This window comes from Macrotis lagotis, chromosome 1 (assembly GCF_037893015.1).
Source record: "Macrotis lagotis isolate mMagLag1 chromosome 1, bilby.v1.9.chrom.fasta, whole genome shotgun sequence".
Lineage (NCBI taxonomy): Eukaryota > Metazoa > Chordata > Mammalia > Peramelemorphia > Peramelidae > Macrotis > Macrotis lagotis.
In genome coordinates, this window is record NC_133658.1 from 571746547 (window position 1) to 571769300 (window position 22754).

A 22754-nucleotide genomic window follows, 5' to 3' on the forward strand; every position below is an offset into this window, starting at 1 on the left:
AAAGAGGACAGATATTTTCTAAGTGAAAAAAAATAAAATAAAAATTTAAAAAAAAACTATTAAGGAATCCAAAAAGATTTTATGTGGAATTTACAAAATCTTTACTGCATTAGAAATTACAATTTTTTAAAAAATATGTTTATTAATTCATTTAAGAATAAAATAGTATGGGCAGCTAGGTGGCAGAGTGGATAGAGTACCAGCCCTGGAGTCAGGAGGACTTGAGTTCAAATCTGATCTCAGACATATAATACTTAACTAGCTGTGTGACCTTAGACAAGTCACTTAACCCCATTACCCTGCAAAAACCAAAAAAAAGAATAAAATAGTAAACCCATTATATATTAACACAAATAATATATTTTTATTTTTAAAACTTCATTTTCTAAAACAACAAAAAAGTAAGAAGACTGGACCCATTTTACATAGTTTTACAAATTTTTTTTCGGCTGATTTTAATACAAGACAATTAGATTCTCCTATCTGTTTCTGCATTCAATCTTATTTTGATATTTTTTGTTTGAAGTATATGAAGGAAAATCTGGATTAAGCAGAGTTATAGTTGAAAAAGGGAGGAGTATGTTAATAGAGTAATAAAATTTTGGATTTGTTGTTAGGATGGTTTGACTTCAGTGAACAACTGAAAGAGTTTGAGGGACTCTCAAAGTCCTTAGAAGATACTTTTGAGAATCACTACTCTAGGATGAAACACTCATCTGTCAAATAAAGAGGATAACTTTCTTCTGCCAACACCACAAGATTTGAGATAATATTTACATTTTTACCTTAAGTTAAGATGCTGAAAATGTTAACAGTTCAGAAAATCAACACTACCCTTTCCATGATTATTGTATCACAGAGTCATGACTATAAAGCAATGAAGAACAATTAATAAATTTATGACTTTTGTCTAATTCTAATTTTATTACCAAAAATAACTTGTTCCAGTAATAGGTCTCTAACAATTGACAGCCATTTATGGTTCATAATCATGTCTAAATTTCAAAGCACAAAGACAGATTCATTAAATACTTTCATGTGCTAACACGTCTAAGTGAGATAAAAGACCTTACTAAAAGCAATAATTATCTTTGAGTTCAGAATTGTATACAAAAGCACAATTCATTAATTTGCTATTTTTTCAACTGCAATGAACATTAACCAGTGTAGATCTTTAGTTAAAAATAGATACATTCTAACAGTAATGAGCATTAGTAACCTGAGCAAGTAAAATATTAATTTAGTGAGTCACAATTTCAATTTTTACTTGTAGACCTTTTTTTAGGCACTGTCATTTCTTTCAAATCATAATTCTAGCTAATTTTCTTGAGAGTTCTAGTGTATTTTTGAGAACTTTGAGAGATATCTGTTAAGTAAATCTAAGTGATATTATTATATAATTTTTATTAATATTGCTATGACTAGCAAACTTTCAGTAAAGTCTGATTCTGATACAAAATTCTAGTTTGGGAATGATTCTGTTTTCTTGAAGATCTATACCCATGGAGAACAAGGTCTGGTAAGGTCCTACAAAGCTGGTCTAACTTTCAGTACAAGGTTGGTAAATGACTATAGGTCTGTTGTTCAAAAACCAATGTAGCCAAAAAACAGAATAAATGGTATGTCACCAGAGATTTGGAAAACACAATTTTTTAGCCCCAATAACTCACAAAAACATACAAGGTATTACCCACAGCAATGAAATCAAAGTTCCTTAAGTATAATACTCATAACCTATCCAACTTCATTAACTAATTTCTTGAAAACAAAAGTGACATAACAAAGCTTGGGAGGAGGAAGTAGGGGAGAATAACAGGGAGGGCTGTAATTCAGGTAGGTAGGCAATTAGCTCCAAAGAAGCAATGTTATAAATAGGCAATCAGTCAAAAAAATATTTCAATGATATTATCGCAATGTTAAATGAAGTTTGATTATAATCTATTAAACACATTATTGAGGAAGGACATCAGTTGTGGATACATTATTTAGAGCACATCTGTATTAAAATACAAAAGTCCCTTAGTCACCAGTGCTTACTGGCCCTAACTTTACAATATACTTTATTTTGTGATTTTTGTTCATACTTATCAATTCACATGGGATTATGAGCAGTAAAAACTTCAAAAAGGGGGCTTTTATCCTTGGATAATATCAAAATTGATATACAGGAGAATGGATCTATTCCTCTGGTATAACCACATAAACTCTAACTCTCTCTCTCTCTCTCTCACACACACACAGACACACACACCACACACACACACACACCACACACACACACACACACACACACACACACACACACACATACATACACACAAACACACAGAGCCCACAATCATTCACTCTTTAATGGTGAGAACTCCTTAAACAGGTATCTCCATGAATGTCACTTGTATCAAATTGGATAGTTTACTAGCTCATGGTAAATGCTAACAGATAAGAGGTGATCCAGGTCAGATTCTGAACAACAGTACCTGTTCAGGCTGGTTGGCATTGGAGAGTGGGATAACCATCCAAATGACATTAAGGTTAAGTAGTGCAGCACTAGTGGTGAACGTACAAGGCAGCACTGCTGTCTGGCCCCGAGCTACTTGTATACTTCCTGGGCTCTCTGAAACATCTAGAGATGATGCTATTCCTACAAAACAAGAAACACAAAGAGTCGGGTGCCAACTTCAAAAAAGAATTTCATTAACAACATAATAGAGACAACAGAAAAAGAGAGAACATAATTTTGATTACATGAAACTGAAAAACCTTTTACACAAATCAAATTAACACTGAAGGGAAGGGGGAAAGGTATTTGTGTTATATTTGTTACATACAAATAAAGGGTTTGATATTCAGGATATATAAACAACTAACAGAAAGCTATAAGACCAAATGCCATTCCCCAATAGATGAGTGGTTAAAAAAATGAGCAAGCAATGTTCAAAAGAAGTACCACAAACTTAGCAGCCATATGCTCCAAATCACTAATAACAGGAGATAAGTCAGTCAAAAGTCCTCTGAGATTTTGCTTCACTCTCAGCTAACTGATAAAGATAGCAAAAGACAAGAAAAGAATGGTCACTTTTGGAGAGGGTTGTAGGGACACAATTGGACTGCAATGGTGGAAATTGGATTAACATAACCAAGCTGGAAAGCAATTTGGAATTATACAAATAAAATGCAAACACCCTTTGACCCAGAGACCTCATTGCTATGCATATATTCTCCAAAGACATTTCTGACAAAAAGAGGCTCCATATACACAAAAATATTTTTAGCAATATTTTTCATAGTAGAAAAATCTGGAAACAAAAGGGATGCTCATTGACTGGGAAATAACTAAAAACAAATTGTGGTATATGAATGTGCTGGAAGAAATAACAAACATGATGAATTCAGAGAAGCATGGAAAAAGCATGATATGGGGCAGCTAGGTGGCACAGTGGATAAAGCACCAGCCCTGGAGTCAGGAGTACCTGGGTTCAAATCCAGTCTCAGACACTTAATAATTACCTAGCTGTGTGGCCTTGGGCAAGCCACATAACCTCATTTGCCTTGCAACAACCTAAAAAAAAAAAGCATGATATAAACTGATGTAGACTAAAGTAAGCAGATCCAGGAAAATAACATACCCAGAAGAAGTACAGCAACCACTAAAGAAGTAAAATTAAATGTAAAATTATATAAAGTATAAGCTTGGCCCCAGAGAAGATATGAGAAGACACTGCCCTTTTGCAGAGGTGAGATTCATGGTTCTAACATGCATATGATGTTAATTTTTTTTTTTAATGTGTTGACTTATCTTACGGAAATTTCTTTTCCTGGAATGAATCTCTGGGAAGAGACTGGGGGGATAAAGTGGGGATAGAATACAAGGAGAAATGTAGGCAATGTAAAAACTTTAAAGACATTAAAAAATAAAAATGTGACTAGTCTGAATGACATAAAAGGACACTGAAAAGGAGGGGATGAAATGGAGGACAGATACTGTATGATAGAGAAGTTCAAACAGAAAGAAAAGTTCCCAGGGATTCAATTGATCTCTATACAAATGACTCTAAGATCTATTTGTCTAGCCCCAGTCTCACTTTCCTACCTATTACATATTACAAACTGGATGCCAAGCCTAATTATTTTTTTAATTTATTTTTATTTTTGAATTTTACAATGTTTCCCCTAATCTTGCTTCTCTCCCCCTTCCCACACCCCCCATAGAAGGTAGTCTGATAGTCTTTACATTGTTTCCATGATACACATTGATCAAAACTGAATGTGTTGAGAAAGAAATTATACCCTTAAGAAAAAAAGCAAAAGAGACAGCAAAATTACCTAAGATAACTATTTTTTAAATTAAAAGTAATAGTCTCAATTCTTTCTTTGGGTTCAGATGGTATTCTCCATCACAAATACCCTAAAATTGTTCCTGATTGTTGCACTAATGAAATGGGCAAATCCTTTAAGATTGATCCTCAACTCCATGTTTCAAGCCTACTTCTTTTTTTTTCAAGCCTACATCTTAAACTTAACATATACGTAACAAATCTTTCCCCTCCTCCCTATACCTCAAACACTTCTCTTTTTTGAACTTATCAATTACTTTCCAGGCCACATCATCCTCCCAGTCACCCAGGCTTGCAACCTAGGGTCCTCACTTCACAGATCCAATCCATGGCCAAGTCCTATCAATTCTCCCTTTACATTATCTCATATATATGTATATATGTATGTGTGTATATACACTTCTCCCCTCTAACAATGACACTGCCCTGATGCAGGCTCTCTTCATGTCATGGCCAGACTTTTGAAATGTCCTTGATTTCCCCATTCTAGTCCAAGCTCCACTCAGCTGCCAAAGTGATCATCTTCTAAAGTTCAGGTTTGACTCTCTCTCTCTCTCTCTCTCTCTCTCTCTCTCTCTCTCTCTCTCTCTCTCTCACACACACACACACACACACACACACACACACACACACACACACACACAATTCTCCAGTGTCTCTCAGGATCACACATTAAGATCCTGTTTTAAAACTTTTCACAATCTGGCTGCATCTAATCTTCCATGTTTCAATTGATCTACTCTATCATCCATCACCCCAGCCTTCTTTATTACCTCCATTTTTTAACTTTACTTTTCCTGGTCTGTGTTCCCAGAACAGCATTCTGACTCTCCTTACCTCTGCCTTATGGACTGCCTAGCTTTCTACAAGTTCATATTAAAGTCTCATGCTCCCCAAGAAACCTTCCCTCTTCTACCTCTCCCCATCATTCATAGCTGCATTCAGACAACCTCCAATTTTATCCAATATATTTCTTATACACAGTTGTATGCATGTTGTCTCTCCCACTAGAATTCTTTGAGGAAAAGTACTGATTTTGCCTGTCTTTACTCTTAGCACTTAGCACTGGCACATGTCAACCTTAAGTTGCTTTTCAGTTAGATCCAACTCTCTGTGACCCTATTCAATGTTTTCTTGGAAAAATTCCTGGTGTCATTTCCTTCTCCATCTCATTTTTACAGATGAGAAAACTGAGGCAAACAGAATCAAGTGACTTGTCCAAGTTCACACAGTAAGAGTCTGAAGCCAGATTTGAACTTAGAGAAACAAATGAATCTCTCACTCCAGGCCTGACACTCAATCTGCTCTACCACTCGATCTAGCTTCCCCAATGTGCTTGCTATATTCTTAATAAATGCTGATAACTGACTTTTTAGTCAAGAACATGGCTTCTTTTTAAAAATTACAAATATTCAGAAGACAAAGAAATATTTTAAAATTATTGTGAACTGATAAACAGCTCAAAGAATTTTCACAGAAGGAATTATGACCTTTCAAGTCTCAGGTCAATGTCTTCCATTAATACAGAACTCTGAAAGAGACACCTTAAGCAGAACAGGACCTTATTCCATCACTAATCTTATCCCTTCTCTAACCATCAAAATTCAGTTTACTGACAGGTTTATATCGAAAGAGTTATCCATACTTGTGTTGTTAAAGATTAGCCATCCATCTCTGCTGTTTTTCAGCAGAGAAACAAAACTTTCAAAAGTAGTAATAATGTGCATATAATCTTCCATATATTAAAAGTCAAATAAGAAACACTGGCTTTAGACTGGAGAAAAATGCTTGTTTTTTTCTGTTTTAAACTGGAAAAGGAGAATATGCTACTATGCTGCTAAATGAAGTACCCATATCTGAATGAGAGGGGTCTGCTTCAGCATGCCTAACAAAGGGCCTCAGGGACTCCAATAGACTGTAAGCTTCCTGAGGGAAGCCCTCATCTTCTGCCTCTTTTTTTTAATCTCCAGTGTTTAGCACCTAGTACATAGTAGCTATTTAATTATTGTTTATTAAGTGATGCATCTTTGCTCCCTTGTTAAACAAGAAACTTGGCAAAGGTCTAAACTCTAGTTCTTTGAGTTTATGATAAATGGAAAGGCATCTATGCTTGGAGATGGGGAAGCTGGTTCAATCCAATCCTAATAATTTCTTCAATGCTGGAGAAGTGACTTAAATTTGGAGGGGAGGGGGGGGGATGAGTGAGAGGAGAAGAAGAAATTAGATTAGATGATTTCTAAGGTACTTCACAAGTCTAAATATATGATGCTGAATTCTCTCTAGCACTCATCCTTGAGTTTCCCAACACTCATTCTAGTAAGATAAGGGGGCTCCAACTGCTGCTGCCACCACCACCACACTTAACAAAGACAGAATAGCAACCTCTTTCTCTCCCTGACTATATCCTTTTGGACCAAGTCCACCCCCACCAAATTCCAGAGATAGATGGCTTAGTGTTAGTTAAAATATGACAAAGAGATTAAGGTAACACAAAGAAGGAAAAATTTCCGAAAGGTAGAGGCAAGCTTTCTGTATTTCTATGCATGAATGAAAAACAAATGTCATCTAAACAGCATATTTAGGCAAATTTGGTCTCTGTTGATCTGGCAGACTCCTCATTCTATCCAAAAGATTACCTAAAAGGGCTCTTGATTGAACACTGAAAATTAACAGCATGTAAATATAAAATCATTTCTGTTTTTTTATGCTTGGGGATGTAAGTAGCAGGGTTGGACAGACATAATGATAATACAATGAACTCATCTGCATTTTAAATTAAGTAAACATAAATTGTCTTCAATATACTGTTTTTCAAGAAAATATATGTCAGTTATACATGGTAGTCAATTACCAGAGAGGAAGTAAAAAGAAAGGAAAGGGGGAAAATGAGAGGGTAAAACAAAATAGGAATAGGAGAAGATAATGAAAGGATATTTAGAAAAGCTTATGGGAGTTGGGAACATAACAAAGATAGAGAGGAGCGAGGAAGAGCTGAAGGAAAAAATGTTTATTTTTTTAGGCAAGAATACTGTGACTAGAGCAATATCTTCTAAAGTATTTCTACAAACAAGTTGATTTGCAATCCCATTTCACCTCTGCTCTTCTTAAGAATCTCTAGTTCCCTTCAAGGTTATACTCAGATGCTCCCTGCTTCTTAGAAGCTTTCTCTGATATTTTAAATTATTGGTGCTTTCTCCTTCCTGAAATGACACTTTGCTGTATATATCTTTAAAAGAATGTAAATTTCTAGAGGGGAGAATTCTCTTCTTTGTTTTCTTTACATCTCTAGTATCTAAGACAGTGTTGTTATGCACAAAATAAACACTCAATAAATTATCAGAGTTGGGGCAAATCCAAACTAGCAGAGTGAAGTGAGCATTTTTGCTGAGTTCTCTCAAAATACCCCTCTAAACTTAAAAATATATGTCAAATTGAATACTGAGTGGGATGACCAACAAAAAGTTAAGGGCACTGACCAGAACTCTTCAGATCACATCAATTTTCTGACACCAAAAACTTACAGGCTTCCAGACCTAGATGTGAAAACAGTAGGACATAAAAGTCAAACAATCAGGTCAGATCTCTCCCCCCACCCTGGAGGTGAGCACAATCCAACACTAATACGAGTCAAAAAACAATAAGTAAACAAAAAAATAAATCATAAAAAACACAATTCAGAAGAAAAAAAAATCTGAAAATATCCACAAAGTCTCACAGAAAAATGAAGATTAGAAGCAAGCCAATAAGACTTTCTAGAAGTGTTTTAAAAAAGAGATTTTTTTAAAAGCAAAAAGTCAAATTTAAAAATTAAGTGGGGAGGCGGCTAGGTTGTGCAGTGGATAGAGCACCAGCCCTGGAGTCAGGAGTACCTGAGTTCAAATCCAGCCTCAGATACTTAATAATTACCTAGCTGTGTGGCCTTGGTCAAGCCACTTAACCCCATTTGCCTTGCAAAAACCTAAAAAAAAGTGAGTGTTGTACTGAGAAAATGGGAAAAGAAATGAAATCAATATAAGAAAATTATGAAAAGAGAATTAACAGTTTAGTAAAAAAACACAGAAGGGCAAAAGTGAGAGGCAAAAAAAAAAAATTAGAAATAGGAGAAGAAAATGAATGGATGTTTAACTTCTGAGAGTTGGGGGTAAGTGATAGTGGTGGGTCATTAGGCATAGACTAGAGGGAGAAGAACAAGTTTATTGTCCAGGCAGGAGTACTGTAATTAGAGCAATATCTCTAGTCATGTGGGAGAAAAATAATTCCTTAAATATCAGAATTGTCCAATTTTTTTAAAAGTTATAAACTTTACTAAAGAAAGTTAACACCTTAAAAATCAAAATTAGGCTTAATCTGATGCACTAGATTCTCTTGGGACAGTCTTGGCCTTCAAATTTTGTGTGATTGGCAATACTGAATAAGAAGTGGGCAATTATAGAGAAAGGTATCCTCTGTGCTGATTGAAGAACATGAAGCATATTCTGTTTCCCCATGATATTAAGAATAAATTTTCTTTGGAATTTAGCAAATAAATGCTAATTTATAAATATAAATTTAGACATATAAATGAATACTTTCTGCATCTTTAAGAACTATGCCATAAAAATTCTAAATGTTGTAAACAAAAAAATAGAATTGGTCAAGAGGAAACTGATGAGCCATGAGATACCAAGAAAATCAAATGACTGAACACATAGAAGACAATGTTAAATATCTCACAGGAAAAAATGATATGGAAAATAGATATAGAAGAGATAATTTAAAAATTATTGGACTACCCAAAAGCCAGGCTTTTTTTAAAAAAATCCCCCCAAAAGTCTAAACATCATATTTCAAGAAATTATCAAAGAAATACACTGAGATATCAAAGAACCAAAGGTCTAAGTAGAAATTGAAAAAAAATCTATGATCACCTCTTGAAAGAGATCCCAAAATGAAATATTATAGCCAACTCTCAGAGCTTCCAAGTCAAGGAGAAAATATTATGAAGAATAAAAAGCAAATAAATCAAATACCATGTAGTTACTGTTAAGATCTCACAAGCAGCTATGACTATAAATGAGTAGAGAGCTTGGAATATGATATTTTAAAAGGCAAAGAAGCCAGAATTACAACCAAGAATAACCTACCCAACAAAACTGAGAATAATCCTAGAGGAGGAAAAAACATGGATAATTCAATGAAATAGAGAAGTTTTAAGCATTCCTGATGAAAAACAAAAACTGAATAGAAAATCTGATAAAACACAATATTAACAAAAAGCATAAAAAGATACAACTGAATGAGAAATCATAAGAAATGTATTAAGTTTAAATTGTTTGTATTCTTATATGGGAAGATGACACATGTTAACTCCTGAGAATTTTCTTACCCTGAGGGCAGGTAGAAGGAGTTTACTCAAAGGGCATGGGTATAAGTCCATTACATTAGATTGATCTCAAAATTAATAAGGGGCTTCACTTAGACCTTCCTTCCAAAATCTCAAGTTAGAAGAGAACTCAGAGGTTGGCTTCAAGTTGAAACCACCCCTTGCCAGGAAATCTCCTTATAATCTTCCCAAGTAAGTAGTCATTCATCTATAAAGACTTCTTATAGAATTCATTTTGTTCTCAAATTTTTCTATATATCAAGCTAAAATAAAACTTTCTGTAGCCTTCATAATAATATTAAGTGAATAACCAAGTAAGGTAGAAACAAAAACTTGCCCTATCCCATCAAAAAATCTGTGCTATTTCACAAAAGATTTTGAAAAAAATACTAGGTGTTTTTTATGGCCTAGAAACTTAAATATTTCCTAGTATATTTCAAAACAACTGATTTAAAAAAACAAACATATATGTTCCCAGACTTTTTTGCATTAAAACCTAACACAAATGTGGATAAAAAGTTAGAAAGAATTCAAATCTAACCTCAGATAGTTAGAAGATGTGCGATCCTGGGCAGTTTCCTCATTTGTAAGATGGGGTTAATAAATAGCATCCCCTAGGGTTGTGAGAATAAAATGAGATAATATTTTTAAGTATTATATAAAATTTGCTATTTAATACTACATATGATTTTACACATTGATGTCAAAAGGACTTGAATTTAAGAATGAAAAATAAAATTAGTTTGGTTCACTGTTGCTTTATTTTAATTTTATTTTTCTCAATTATTTGTGAACAAAATCTTTTTATATTTGTTTTTTAAAATTTTGAACTAGAAATTTTCTCCCTCAACCCCACCAAAGCAAGCAGTGTCAAAATAGATTATACATGTGCAGACTTAACATATAATATTGCAGAGAAAAACTGGATTCAAGGTGATATCTTCCTCTTAGGGATATGTTAAACAAATTGTGGTATATGAATGCAATGGAATATTTTTGAACCATAAGAAATAATAAAATGAACCACATCAAAGGAATTAAGAAAAACATCTATGAACTGATACAAAATGAACACAGCTTTTTTTTTTTTGAGTTTTTGCCAAGCAATGGGGTTAAGTGGCTTGCCCAAGGCCATACAATCAGGTAATTATTAAGTGTCTGAGGCTGGATTTGAATTCAGGTACTCCTGACTCCAGGGCCTGTGCTCTATCCACTGTACCACGTAGCCACCCCTGATGCAAAATGAAAAAAGAACTCAGAGAACAATTTAAATAATGACAACAGTTTAAAGAAAAACAACAGTGAAAGAACTCTGATCTTTACAATGGTCAATTAGAATTAAAAAAAAAGTGTTATCTTCTGTCAGAAAGTCACTGGAATTAAAATGCAGAATAAGGTATACATCTTTGAACATGGTCAATACAGGAATTAGTTTTGTACATTTGTTTTCATACATATTTTCATGAGTGTTCTTTTTTAATTATTTATGTAGGGGTGGTGGGAGGAAATCATAATAAATACTTATAAAATAAAACAAGAAATAAGTTTTTGAAATAAGATTTTTATAAGCAAAATAAACAAATATAATATTTTAATGTGATTCTTCTTTCCTGTTTTGCTAGAATAGTGGTACCCAAATCAAATAGGAACAGGCAGCCACTAAATCATGCTATAAGGACCCCTGTGAGCTACAAAGTTTTAAGATGAGTAACATAGTTTTAAGAAGAAATGTTACCTCTGCTTCATTGTCTTTTTTATTTTGTTAAGAATTTTCCAATTACATTTTAAATCTATTTCAAGCCATACTCAGTGGACTGCATGTTTGACATGTTCTAGAGCCTAGAGGTCCCTCTGATTATAAGGTCCATCACAGTTCATTGCTATTATAAACAACTCAGATATAACATTTAATTATTTTGTATTTAATTTGTTACTATTCTGGGTATGGGGATGAAAGGGATCCTAAAGGTCTTCTAGTACAACCCTCCCATTTTACCACTGAGGAAACTGAGACCCACAGAAGCAGCTGGGTGGCAAAGTGAGCACGATGCTAGACCTGAGGGCAGGAAGACATAAATTCCAATCCAACCCCAGAGCAAACACAATTCACTTAATCTCTCAGAGTCTCAGTTTCCTCATCTGTAAAATGGGGGGGTATAATAGTCCTTCCTTTGGGTTGTTGGGTAGATCAAATAAGGAGAAGTTTGTGAAGTACTTACATGGTGTCTGGAATAAAGCAGGTGTATAATAAGTGCTTTTCCCCTCCCAATTCTTCCTTCCTCCCTAAGGCAATATTCCAGCTATATCTAATAGGAAATGCATAAGAACACTGGAAGTAATTTGACAAGCACTAGACCAGGGAAAGAGAAATGTAGATGTTCAACATCAGGAATTGCAGGAAATATGCAGTCAGAAACATTAAAAGTGATTACAAGAGGATGAAGCCTGAAGACTGGAGTTTAAATTCTGCCTCTGCACTTTATTCCCTGGGTGACAAGCAAGCAACCTAATTGTTGTGACTCAGTTTTTTTCCTCTAAAAATGAGACTGGCAAGGAATTTTCATTTTCTTTTTTCTCCAGCTCCCATTTTCTACATATACCTTCACCCTACAGTCACTTCTCTATTAGGACCCAAACATGCCTGGAAAATCCATAAATTCAATAAGCACTGCCTTGACCACTTATCAGTTTAGTCTACTTTTTAATCTCTTTTTAAAAAATATTTTGTTTTCTCCCAACTACATGTTAAAACAAGTTTCGATTTCCACATTCTCTCTCTCTCTCTCTCTCTCTCTCTCTCTCTCTCTCTCTCTCATATGTGCAATCATGTAATACATTTCCATATTAGTCATTTTATACATGAAGGCTCAGACAAAAGGAAGGAAAGGAGAGAAGGGATAAAGGCAGGGAGGGAGGAAGATAGCATGTTTCAGTTTGTAATCAGACAATATCAGTACTTTATTTTTTAATCCACTCCATTCAATTCAATAGACATTTGCAAAGTTCCTACTATAGTTCAGGCAAATGGTAAGTGATAGTCTTGGTAGAATAGAATGAAACTTAGAATCACAGCCTGTGAGAGTTGGAACAGACTTTAATAAACAAATGGGTTCTGAGTTTGGAGTCAAGAAGATCTGGATTCCAATTCTCTACCACTTATTACTATATGACCCTGGACAAATTCCCATAATGTCTCAGGACTCCAGTTTCCTCATTTCTAATATCCTTTCCTCTTCTGAAGATATGAATCTATAAGCTAAACAATCTCCTTATTTAGATAAGTAAACTGAGACTCTGGGATGTCATATGACTTGTCCAAAGTTACCCAGCTAATTTATAGGAACAGAGATTTAGAGCTGAAATGGAAATTCACTCCAATCGTTTTCATTTTAGAGATGAGGAAAGTGAAGCTCCTGAGATCATAAATACATCTACAGCTAGAAAAACTGGTTGAATCTATGAAGTGACTTGCCCTGGAACAAATACATGTATCAGGCAGGATTTGAACTCAAACAGTTCCCCACCCTCACCCCCTCAAAGTTCATGTTCTTTCCACTGAGCCAAGAGACCTAGAAGGCAGCTCTCAGGATTATGAATGAGAAGTTTCTCTCTTTTTTAAAAATTTTATTTATTTAAGTCAATGGGGTTAAGAGTGACTTGCCCAAGGTTACACAACTAGGCAATTACTAAGTATCTGAGGCCAAATTTGAACTCAGGACTTCCTGACTCCAGGGACTTTGCCACCTAGCTGCCCTGCCATGTTCTTTCTAGTGCTTCTACAGGTTCTCAAAAAAAAACTTTAAAAAAAAAACAAAACTAAAACCATGAGAACTAATTTGGTGTCTTACAGTTGGTCTTCATTTACTCCTACCTACTACCCCGACTATCCATCCCTACTCCACCCATGCTGAAAACTGCACTAAGACTTTTGGGACATGCTGCATAAAGCAGCATTTCAGAGTTGCATAATGTAAAACCAGTGACTTAGTGCTCATAAAAAATTGAGTTCTTTACTGAAGAAATACCCTAAAACAAAGCTTCTTAAGCTGAGGATCATAAGATCCCCAAGGAACCCATGGATAGATTTAAGAACATTTACAAACTTGGACAGGAAAAGAAATTACTTCTTTATTTCAATGTAATTGACTTCCTTTATAATACTATATAAAAGTAAAATTTCATGTTACTTTATTTGTCCAAAAACATTATTTGGAGAAAGGGTTCAGAGGTTCACCAGACTGCCAAAGGGGGTTCCTAATACAAAAGTGTTAAGAGCCATTACTCTGCAGAGATGTATAAGGGGCTAACAGAATCCTAAAGACAAGTATTCTAAGAAAGGATGGCATTTCAACTGATAACGGGTTGGGTGTTTGAACTTTTTCTTTTTTTTTTTAAAGAGGAAAAAAATAGAACAAGAAGAGATATTCAAAAGAATGTCAACAAAAGTGTGTCTTTTTGCAAACTGGTGCCAAGCTAGAGGTCAGTTGCATTTAAATAGTACAGAACCTCCTGCCAGCATGGATAGAATAGCTCTTTACACATAGACAATTCCACTTATTTATGCTGGGGAAGGAGTCAGGCTCTGGACTATGCAACAGTATCAGAGAAACTAGGGATTATTTATCACAAGTCAGGGAGTGCCTATAAAGAAGCAGAAGAAGTAAACAGCAGGAGTAGAATCTGTTCTATTGTAAAGAATTATCTCCATTTTTAAGGATAAGTGATATAATAATAGGCTATTCATCTGAATTATGACTTGTAAGAGTATTTGAGAAATGTCAGCATGAATGTCAAAGTCCCCTGAAATAAGGACAAGAGTTGGGGTGGCAGCTGATTGAGAAAGGAGAATGAGCTGGGATTGTTGTAGATAACAAACAACCCAGGTCTGGAGTGGATGATAAATCTGGACAGAGTGAACTTCAAAGGAAGAGGGGTTACTGAGGATCAGAGAATCATGTTCTGGAATTGTGGAATTCATTCTGATAGATGTATGAACAACTATCTCTGTTGGACCAACACTGGCATATTCTGGCTGACTAAAGCATCGAAAAATTAAGTAAATCAAGACTAACCATAAGACATCAAATTAGTTCTCAAATTATGGTTCTGTAGTCCCCTTAGGGACTACAAGACCCTTTCAAATAGTCTTTAAAGTCAAAATTATTTCCATAATAAAACTAAGATATTGTTTGTTTATTAAAATATGCCTCCCTTTTCCAAAAACGTATCTGTATGAGATCAAATTTTCTTAATATACTTCCATCAAAACAACAAAAAAGCAACAGATTGAATGCAAAAACAGATATGAGACTTTAGCTGTCTTCCTTTAAGCCAGATATTTAAAAAGAGATTTGTTAAAGTATGTAAAACAATTCAATTTTTCTCACTATTTGCTTTTGCTTTGGAAAATAATTTATTGTTTCATGGGTTGTCTAGACTTAATGGAGAAAATGTAAATGCAGATTAAACTTAAAAGTATATCTTGCATACATTTTGGGGGGACAGTCAAATATTAAACATTTACCAACATACTTTTGGATATAACTCCCCAAACAAAAGTTCTTTGGAATGCTCGATAATTTTTAAGAATATAAAGCCAACCTAAATCCAAAGAGTTTGAGAAATAATGTGCTCAGTTAAGCCCTTAAGAAGGGGGAATAGATAACAGGATAGAAGAACAGAGAAAACCAAATCTAAAAAAAAACTACAGAAAGACAAATACCCTGAATTCATAATGTGCTTTTCTTGTAAAGAATTCAAAGCTCCTCACATGTTAAGTCAACAGTTATCATTATGTGCTATGTGCTATGAGCTGGAACTATTTACTAGATTCTACTAGGGATATGACATGTGTGTGTGTGTGTGTGTGTGTGTGTGTGTGTGTACATTAAAAAGATTATTTGAGAGGAGAAAGAAAGTACTAAGACTGAACAGGATCCTTCAGAAAGGAGGGACCCTAGGGCTGCTAGGTGATGCAGTGGATACAGTACTGACCCTGGAGACAGGAAGACCTGAATTCAAATCTGACCTCAGACATTTAATAATTGCCTAGCTGTATGACCTTGGGCAAATCACTTAACCCCATTGCCTTAAATAAATTGAAAAGAAGAGAAGAGAAGAGAAGAGAAGAGAAGAGAAGAGAAGAGAAGAGAAGAGAAGAGAAGAGAAGAGAAGAGAAGAGAAGAGAAGAGAAGAGAAGAGAAGAGAAGAGAAGAGAAGAGAAGAGAAGAGAAAAGTGGGACCCTGGCTAGGTCTTGATGTAAATTCTAAGAAGCAAGGATAAAGCAGGGGTGGGGGGACACCAGGTTCCTGTGACAACCAATAAAATTTAACAGTGATGGGAAGTTGGGAAGTGCAAGGTCAGGGAACATTAAAAGAAGAGAGAGAGAGAGAGAGAGAGAGAGAGAGAGAGAGAGAGAGAGAGATCTTAAATATAGACAAAATGATCTTAAATGCCAGAGTAAGTTTTCTGAGCAGAAGAATATCCTTGTCAAACTAAGCTATCGAAAGATTATTTTGGCAACTGTATAGAGGAAAGCCTAAAGAAGTGAGAGACTGGAAAGCAGGGAGGTCAATGAGATCATTACAACAGATCAGTGAAGAGATAATGAGTGCCTGAAAATTGACCCAGTGAGTGTAGTATTATTTACTTCAATTGCTTTTAATAACATTCTTGGGAATCAGAATTTTTAGGAGAAAATTTCAGAAAACAGGGAATCAATGAAATGTAAAGCACTTTAAATGGTGTATAAATCGTCAAGAGTAAAGCCAGTGTTTCTCAGATGCCATCTCATTTGGTCCTTAACACCGACCTATGAGGCAGATACTTCAGGTGTTATTACCTCCATTTTTATGAGAGGAAAATGAGGCACAGCAGATTTAAATGATTTGCCTGAGGTTGCAAGCTAACAAAAGTAGGAAGAGGAAGGTAAGTCTACTGATCTCAAATCCAGTTCTCTTTCAAATGAGATAATATTTGTAAAGCCCTTAGCACAGCACCTATTTCTCAGAAAATGTCACATAAAAGCTTACCCCCTTCTCTTGCCCTCCACTGTGCTCGGTGCAGTCCACAAGATCATAAGTATGTGGAACTGGAAGGAGAGCTTAGATGTCATGTAAACCAATTCTCCCTTTTCACAGATGAGGAAATCGAGGCCATAAGAGGTGGAGGTAATGAGGTTAAAAGCCGCATTGTTACAAGAATATCAGACTATCATAGAGAAGGGAAAGAAACAGAAAGGGAGATAAAGTCAAATTAAATTAGGGCACAGAAGAAGTTGGAAATATTTCAAGTAATGATTATGAGGAAAATGACACTGTTAGAGAGGTCTGAGGATGAAAACAACAACAATAAGACCTTCAACCAAATAGCTGGCCCCCAATAATGACTAATAATAAAAATTTCCCCATGGTATTGAAAAATACCCAATATGATCCAAAATAGGGTAGAATACAGAAATAAATTATTTGAGAAACTCTATATGGAGAGATAAGAGTATGGAAAGCTGTCTTGACAATCTTGCCAAGGTCAAATCCAATCCTGTCTCAGGAAAAAGTAACCCAGAAAAGTTGCTCCCAAAATCTGAAAACATTCTTGGAAGAAACTACTATAACTAAGAAAAGCACTGACAAAGGTTAATGTTTCTAAGAAGACTGGAGAAGAGGAATGGGAAGAGAGGAAATTTTTTTCAGTAAGACAGAAAATTGTACAGAAGCATGACTCTAGAATGAAACCTGCTATTTTTCACAAAGAAATATTACATAGCTGCCTTACCTACAATGCTTCATAGATATTAACATTTTATATGAAAAATCTGGGGAAATTTCCAATTTAAACAAAATTTCTTTGGGGATAGAGAAAGGGGAACGGGTGCTTTTGCATTTTATGTTTGAGGAAAACAAAAACAAAACATCAGCTTATTGAAGACAACTAAAAACACTATTCTTTTTAGAATAAAATTCATTCCCTAAATTCAAGGCAAGAGTTTCAAATTTTAATGCTAAACACTGGATTAAAAATTCATTAAAAATATCTTACAATTTGCAATATTTACATGTAAATTGCATAATTTAAGACCTCAGACTAGTGGCATTCTTCAGGCTTGAATATTTTCTCAGTACTTTCTTCCCTAGAAAATTAAGTCAGCTCATGAACATTGACCCTTGGCATTCAGAAAAAAGTAAACTATCTTAGTCCCTTTAAAAAACTAAAACTAGGGGCAGCTAGGTGGCGTAGTGGATAAAGCACCGGCCTTGGAGTCAGGAGTACCTGGGGTTCAAATCCGGTCTCAGACACTTAATAATTACCTAGCAGTGTGGCCTTGGGCAAGCCACTTAACCCCATTTGCCTTGCAAAAACCTAAAAAAAACTATTAATAAGCATTATACTGTTATTTAGAGAATCTCAGTTCAAGAAACTCATGTTAGAGGGTAAGAAATGGAAATGAATAAATGAATGAATAAGCATTTATTCTTTTATTTACAAAACAAACTTTATTTTCTTTTTTTTAACATTTTTCTTTAAAGTTTTGAGTTCCAAATTCTATCCCTTCCTCTTTCCCTCCCCTTTTACCTCACAGAGATGATAAGCAATAAGACAGACATAGGTTTTACTTATGCAATCATTTAAAACATTTCCATTTTTGCATTTTGTTCAAGAAGATTTCAATAAAAGAAAAAGAATGAAAGAAAATGAAAAATAGCATGCTTCAGTTTGTATTCAAATATAAGCTCTTTCGCTCTAGGCATAGAGAGAGTATGCTTCATTAGTACTTTGAGATTGTCTTGAATCATTGTATCACTAAGAATAGCTAAGAAATATTCAATTCTTCAACAAACAATGTTGCTGTTACTGTGTACAACATTCTCCTGGTTCTGTTCACTTCACCATGCATCGGTTCATGCAAGTTTTTGCGGATTTTTCTGACATCATCCTCTTGTCCATTCTTATAGCACAATAATAGCCTATTAGAACCATATACCACAGTTTGTTTAGTTATTGCACAATTGCTTTAGTTATGCCACAATTGATGGGAATTTCCAATTCTTTGCCACAATAAAAAGAAGTACTATAAATATTTTTGTACAAATAAATCCTTTTCCTTTTTTGGATATCTTTGGGATAGAGACCTCATAGTAGTATTGCTGGATTAAAGGATATGCACAGGTTTATCGCCCTTTGGGTATAGCTCCATATTACTCTCCAGAATGCCTGGTCACAACTCCACCAACAATGCAGTGGTGTCTCAGTTTTCCCACATTCCCTCCTACATCAAACATTTTCCAGTTTTGCCATACCTCAGAGTTGTTTTAGTTTACATTTCTCTAATCTATAAGTGATGTGGAGCATTTTTATGAGTGTAAATAGCTTTGATTTCTTCACCTGAAAACGGCCTGTTCATCTTCTTTTGACTATTCATCAATTGGGGAATGACTTGTATTTTGAATAAGCACTTATTAAGCATCTACTGTGTGCCAGACATTGTAGCCTTTCCTTAAGAAACATCTAGCTTAGGAAACTTACATATAGAAGCAACCTCAAAAGAGATACCAAGTAATGAGAGGAAATACATAATAGATGAAGTGACCAAATAAGAGCCTCATGCAGAAGGTGATGCTTGAGCTGATCCTTGAAGAAAACTAGATTCTAAAAGATGCAGATGAGGAAGAAGTCTTCCAGGCATGAGAGTCAGCTAGTGCAGACACAAGTATGTGGCAGAAAAAGAGCAGATCCAGAAAAGAGGACTAACTCTGGCTAAGTATTTTTCCCTTTTGGAAAAACCTCTAGGGGTAGCATCTTAAATCTGAAGCACTGTTTAAGATCCTTGGGGAGGTGGAGCTTGATGTAAAATGGAGAAATTGTCTCATTCATTTATGGGGCTCAGGTGTGAGCTCTCTGCATTTGATTTTACTTGGGCAAAAAAAGCCTGGATCTGAATTTATTGTACTGCAAGCCCTACTCACTTAGAGCTGAAGGCCATTTTTACATTTTCTGTAGACCTATAGAAATCGACTTGCAGTGATCCACTGCTGGAATAGAAAGAGCTTAAAAGAAGAATTAGATGGACTGATGGTGCAACTTAACAGGTCCTTTTGATTCTTATGGCAAAGTTTGTGACTGGAGGTACTCATTCCCCAACTCCCTCTGAAACACATTAGGTAAAGATAAAGTTTGTTGGGAGAAGGAAACAACCAGGAGCTGAGGGGAAGGGGGAACAGGGTATAGAGGGTCTTTCTGTCTTTCCTTCTAACATCCTATTTCTTTCTTCCTATCTATCTATCTATCTATCTATCTATCTATCTATCTATCTATCTATCTATAACTAGCTAACTGGCAGAGAGAAGATCATGCAAGAAAGACAAGGCCTGAAAAAAACAAAGCATTTTCCACACTACAGTAGAACTACATTCTGATGGTCTCCAGGAAAACTATTAGTTGGGACACAGGCCAGTGCCAGTGACTTGTGTAGTCTCAAGCCTGAACTCAGTCTGCATAAAATCAGAGTTGCAGTAACAGCCCATGGAAATGATTTAGTATCTAGTGCATGATGTCTGTAAAGAAGTAGTCCAAAAGAAAAGAGACAATGGAGAGGTCTAAAAATATATATCCAATATTGTTCATCATTGGTGGTCTTTTTCTATTTTATTTTATTGCATTATTTGTGTTTTTACATTTTTTCTTTTTGTTTTTGTGGCTGTGATTTAGGGTGCTGAAAGCTATCCTATCAGCAATTCCTGATTTTAGACAGCAGCCCTGCAAGCACCAAGATAGGCCTGGGTTTGGCCAAGCACAGCATGCGTGGACTTTGGACTTGAGCTACCAGTCTTATGGGAGGTCTGGACCTTTATGGGCTATAGACATTAGGGACGCCTATGAACTGTGACAAAGATGCCATTAGAAAGACATTAGGTTTCTGTAGACTCTTTAAGAAAGATGTAAGATGCCGGGGAAACTATTCAGTAAAGAAGACAATGCACCTGCTGTAATGAACCATTTTACTTTGGAGCTTTCCCAAGTCCCCAGGGAGATGGGGATAAAGGTCAATGAAACCAAAAGATACTTTGGTGTCAGCTTCTGGAGTGACCAGACCTTTCCCAGGCAAAATCCTCTTCACTTAAAAACCTATAAACTTTAAAAATGGAAGACTGATAAACAAAATAACTATACCTTAACTCAACCAGACCCCATGAGAGGGCTCACTACAATTCTTATATGGAGTGTGATGCCAACCACACATCTGGATAGTGGGGATTACTTGTCATGCCTGATAAAAGCACGGCCCTCACTTTTTACAATTAGTCACTAACCAGCAGGCAGTGGGAGATGTTTATTTTTCTATGGTGTCACTTTAAATGCTGTCTATTTGAAATTTTTAGTGTATTCTTTTGATCAACATAAATACTAAGGGAATATAAAAGGTGATTATTTTTTAACATGAAGGAAAAAACAAGAAGACATATTTGGTTTTGTACCTTCTCTTCCTTTTGTAAATTTAAATTATTTGGATTTGCCTACTCCAACAAATAAAATAAAATTCAGTTCAACTACTTAAAAAGAAGGTAAGACTTCAGGTTTTGTATGGAGATATGATGCCAATTATTTTAAAATCTGGTTTGTTGTCTGGCCCAGGGCAGATGACAGTTTGCCAAGAAAGCAGTGTTTCTTTTGTAAAGAGGTTTTGTAGAATGAAAGCAAGAAGCCAGCAAAGCTTCTTCAATACTTGAAGACAAAAACATTTAGAGTAAGAAATTTTCTAAAAGAAATCTTTTGAAATGGAATAGCAAAGGAGTCCCCCTTTAAAAAAAATAAGTGCCCATTAGTTGAAAATTCACTTGTGAAGTCTCTTTTTAATTGTTTTTTAAACTGGGGCTGGCAAGAAATCACTCTGACAATAATAAAATCAAAGTTAAGAAATCAGTCAGTACATGTCTTACAATCATCTCTTTATGGACCAAAAAAAAAAAAAAATGTGATTAAGGACAGCAGCAATTATGCCGATAATCTTCAATTTCAACAATATTATTATCCATACTTTTGTATAACATTCTCAAACATGTATATGTATATTACATGTCTCTACAATTTTATCAATTAAAGATACAGAATGTAGTTATTTCAGAAGTAACCAGCACAGTCTAGATTAAGAAACTATGACAGAGAACACTGGAAACATGGAGAGAGGGAGAGAACTGTCCAAAGGGCATTTCCTACTGAATTCTGGATTCTTTGGCAGAGATTACAAAGCTATGGGATATAATGATGGGGGAGGGGGCAGGGGAAGGGGGTATGGCAGGATCAACTCAGGGTTGAATTGACTGTCAGAGGATTTCCTTTATAACAGAGGTGTCAAACAGACCACACAGGCATGACAAGTAATCCCTACTACCCAGATGTGTGACTGCCATCACACTCCACATAAGAATTGTACTGAGCCCTCTCATGGGTCTGGTTGAGTTATTTTGTTTATCAATCTTCTATTTTTAAAGTTTATAAGTTTTTTAAGTGAAGAGGATATAGCCTGGGAAAGGTCTAGTCACTCCCAGAAAATGACACCAAAGTATCTTTTGGTTACATTGACCTTTATCCCCATTTCCCTGGGGACTTAGGAAGGCTCCAATGAAATGAAGATACAGCAATTATCTATAAGTGAAAAGTGAATCAGATTAAAATATGATCAGGAAATATTTTAACAAGATAAGTAAAAATAAAATAAAAAACCCAGATGATATTTCTATGAGGTTTTCTAAGTCAATATGCAGCCACAAAGATCATTAGTAAGGCTTAGTGATCCTCATTTCCAGTAGACATCACTGCCTTAAAAAAATTCAACCAGTTCTGGGCATAAAAAGAAAGAAGCTCATACCTTGAGAGCTATGTCTTTCTTTTATTCCAACATGAGAGGTTACTAAGATCCTTTCTGGCTAATAGAGTTCCTTTATTAGCATTATTTCAAGTTAAGGGCCTTGTGTTACTTCCTTGAATATGAAGGATGATACCTAAAATGATCTAACCTATGTGAAATCACTCTTATCCTCAACTATCTGACCATAATGGATTT

At 35.2% G+C, this 22754-nt stretch overlaps 1 protein-coding gene across 2 annotated transcripts in view; it reads right to left on the reverse strand.

The window, feature by feature from the left end:
* The window catches only part of IGSF11 (immunoglobulin superfamily member 11), a 205457-nt gene that overhangs the window by 32825 nt on the left and 149878 nt on the right, over positions 1–22754 (reverse strand). For both annotated transcript variants that reach the window (XM_074214563.1, XM_074214562.1), the window contains exon 2: positions 2478–2641. In XM_074214563.1, coding sequence (XP_074070664.1) covers positions 2478–2516 — 39 coding nt within the window. In that variant the 5' untranslated portion in view covers positions 2517–2641. The remainder of the gene's footprint in view (positions 1–2477; positions 2642–22754) is intronic.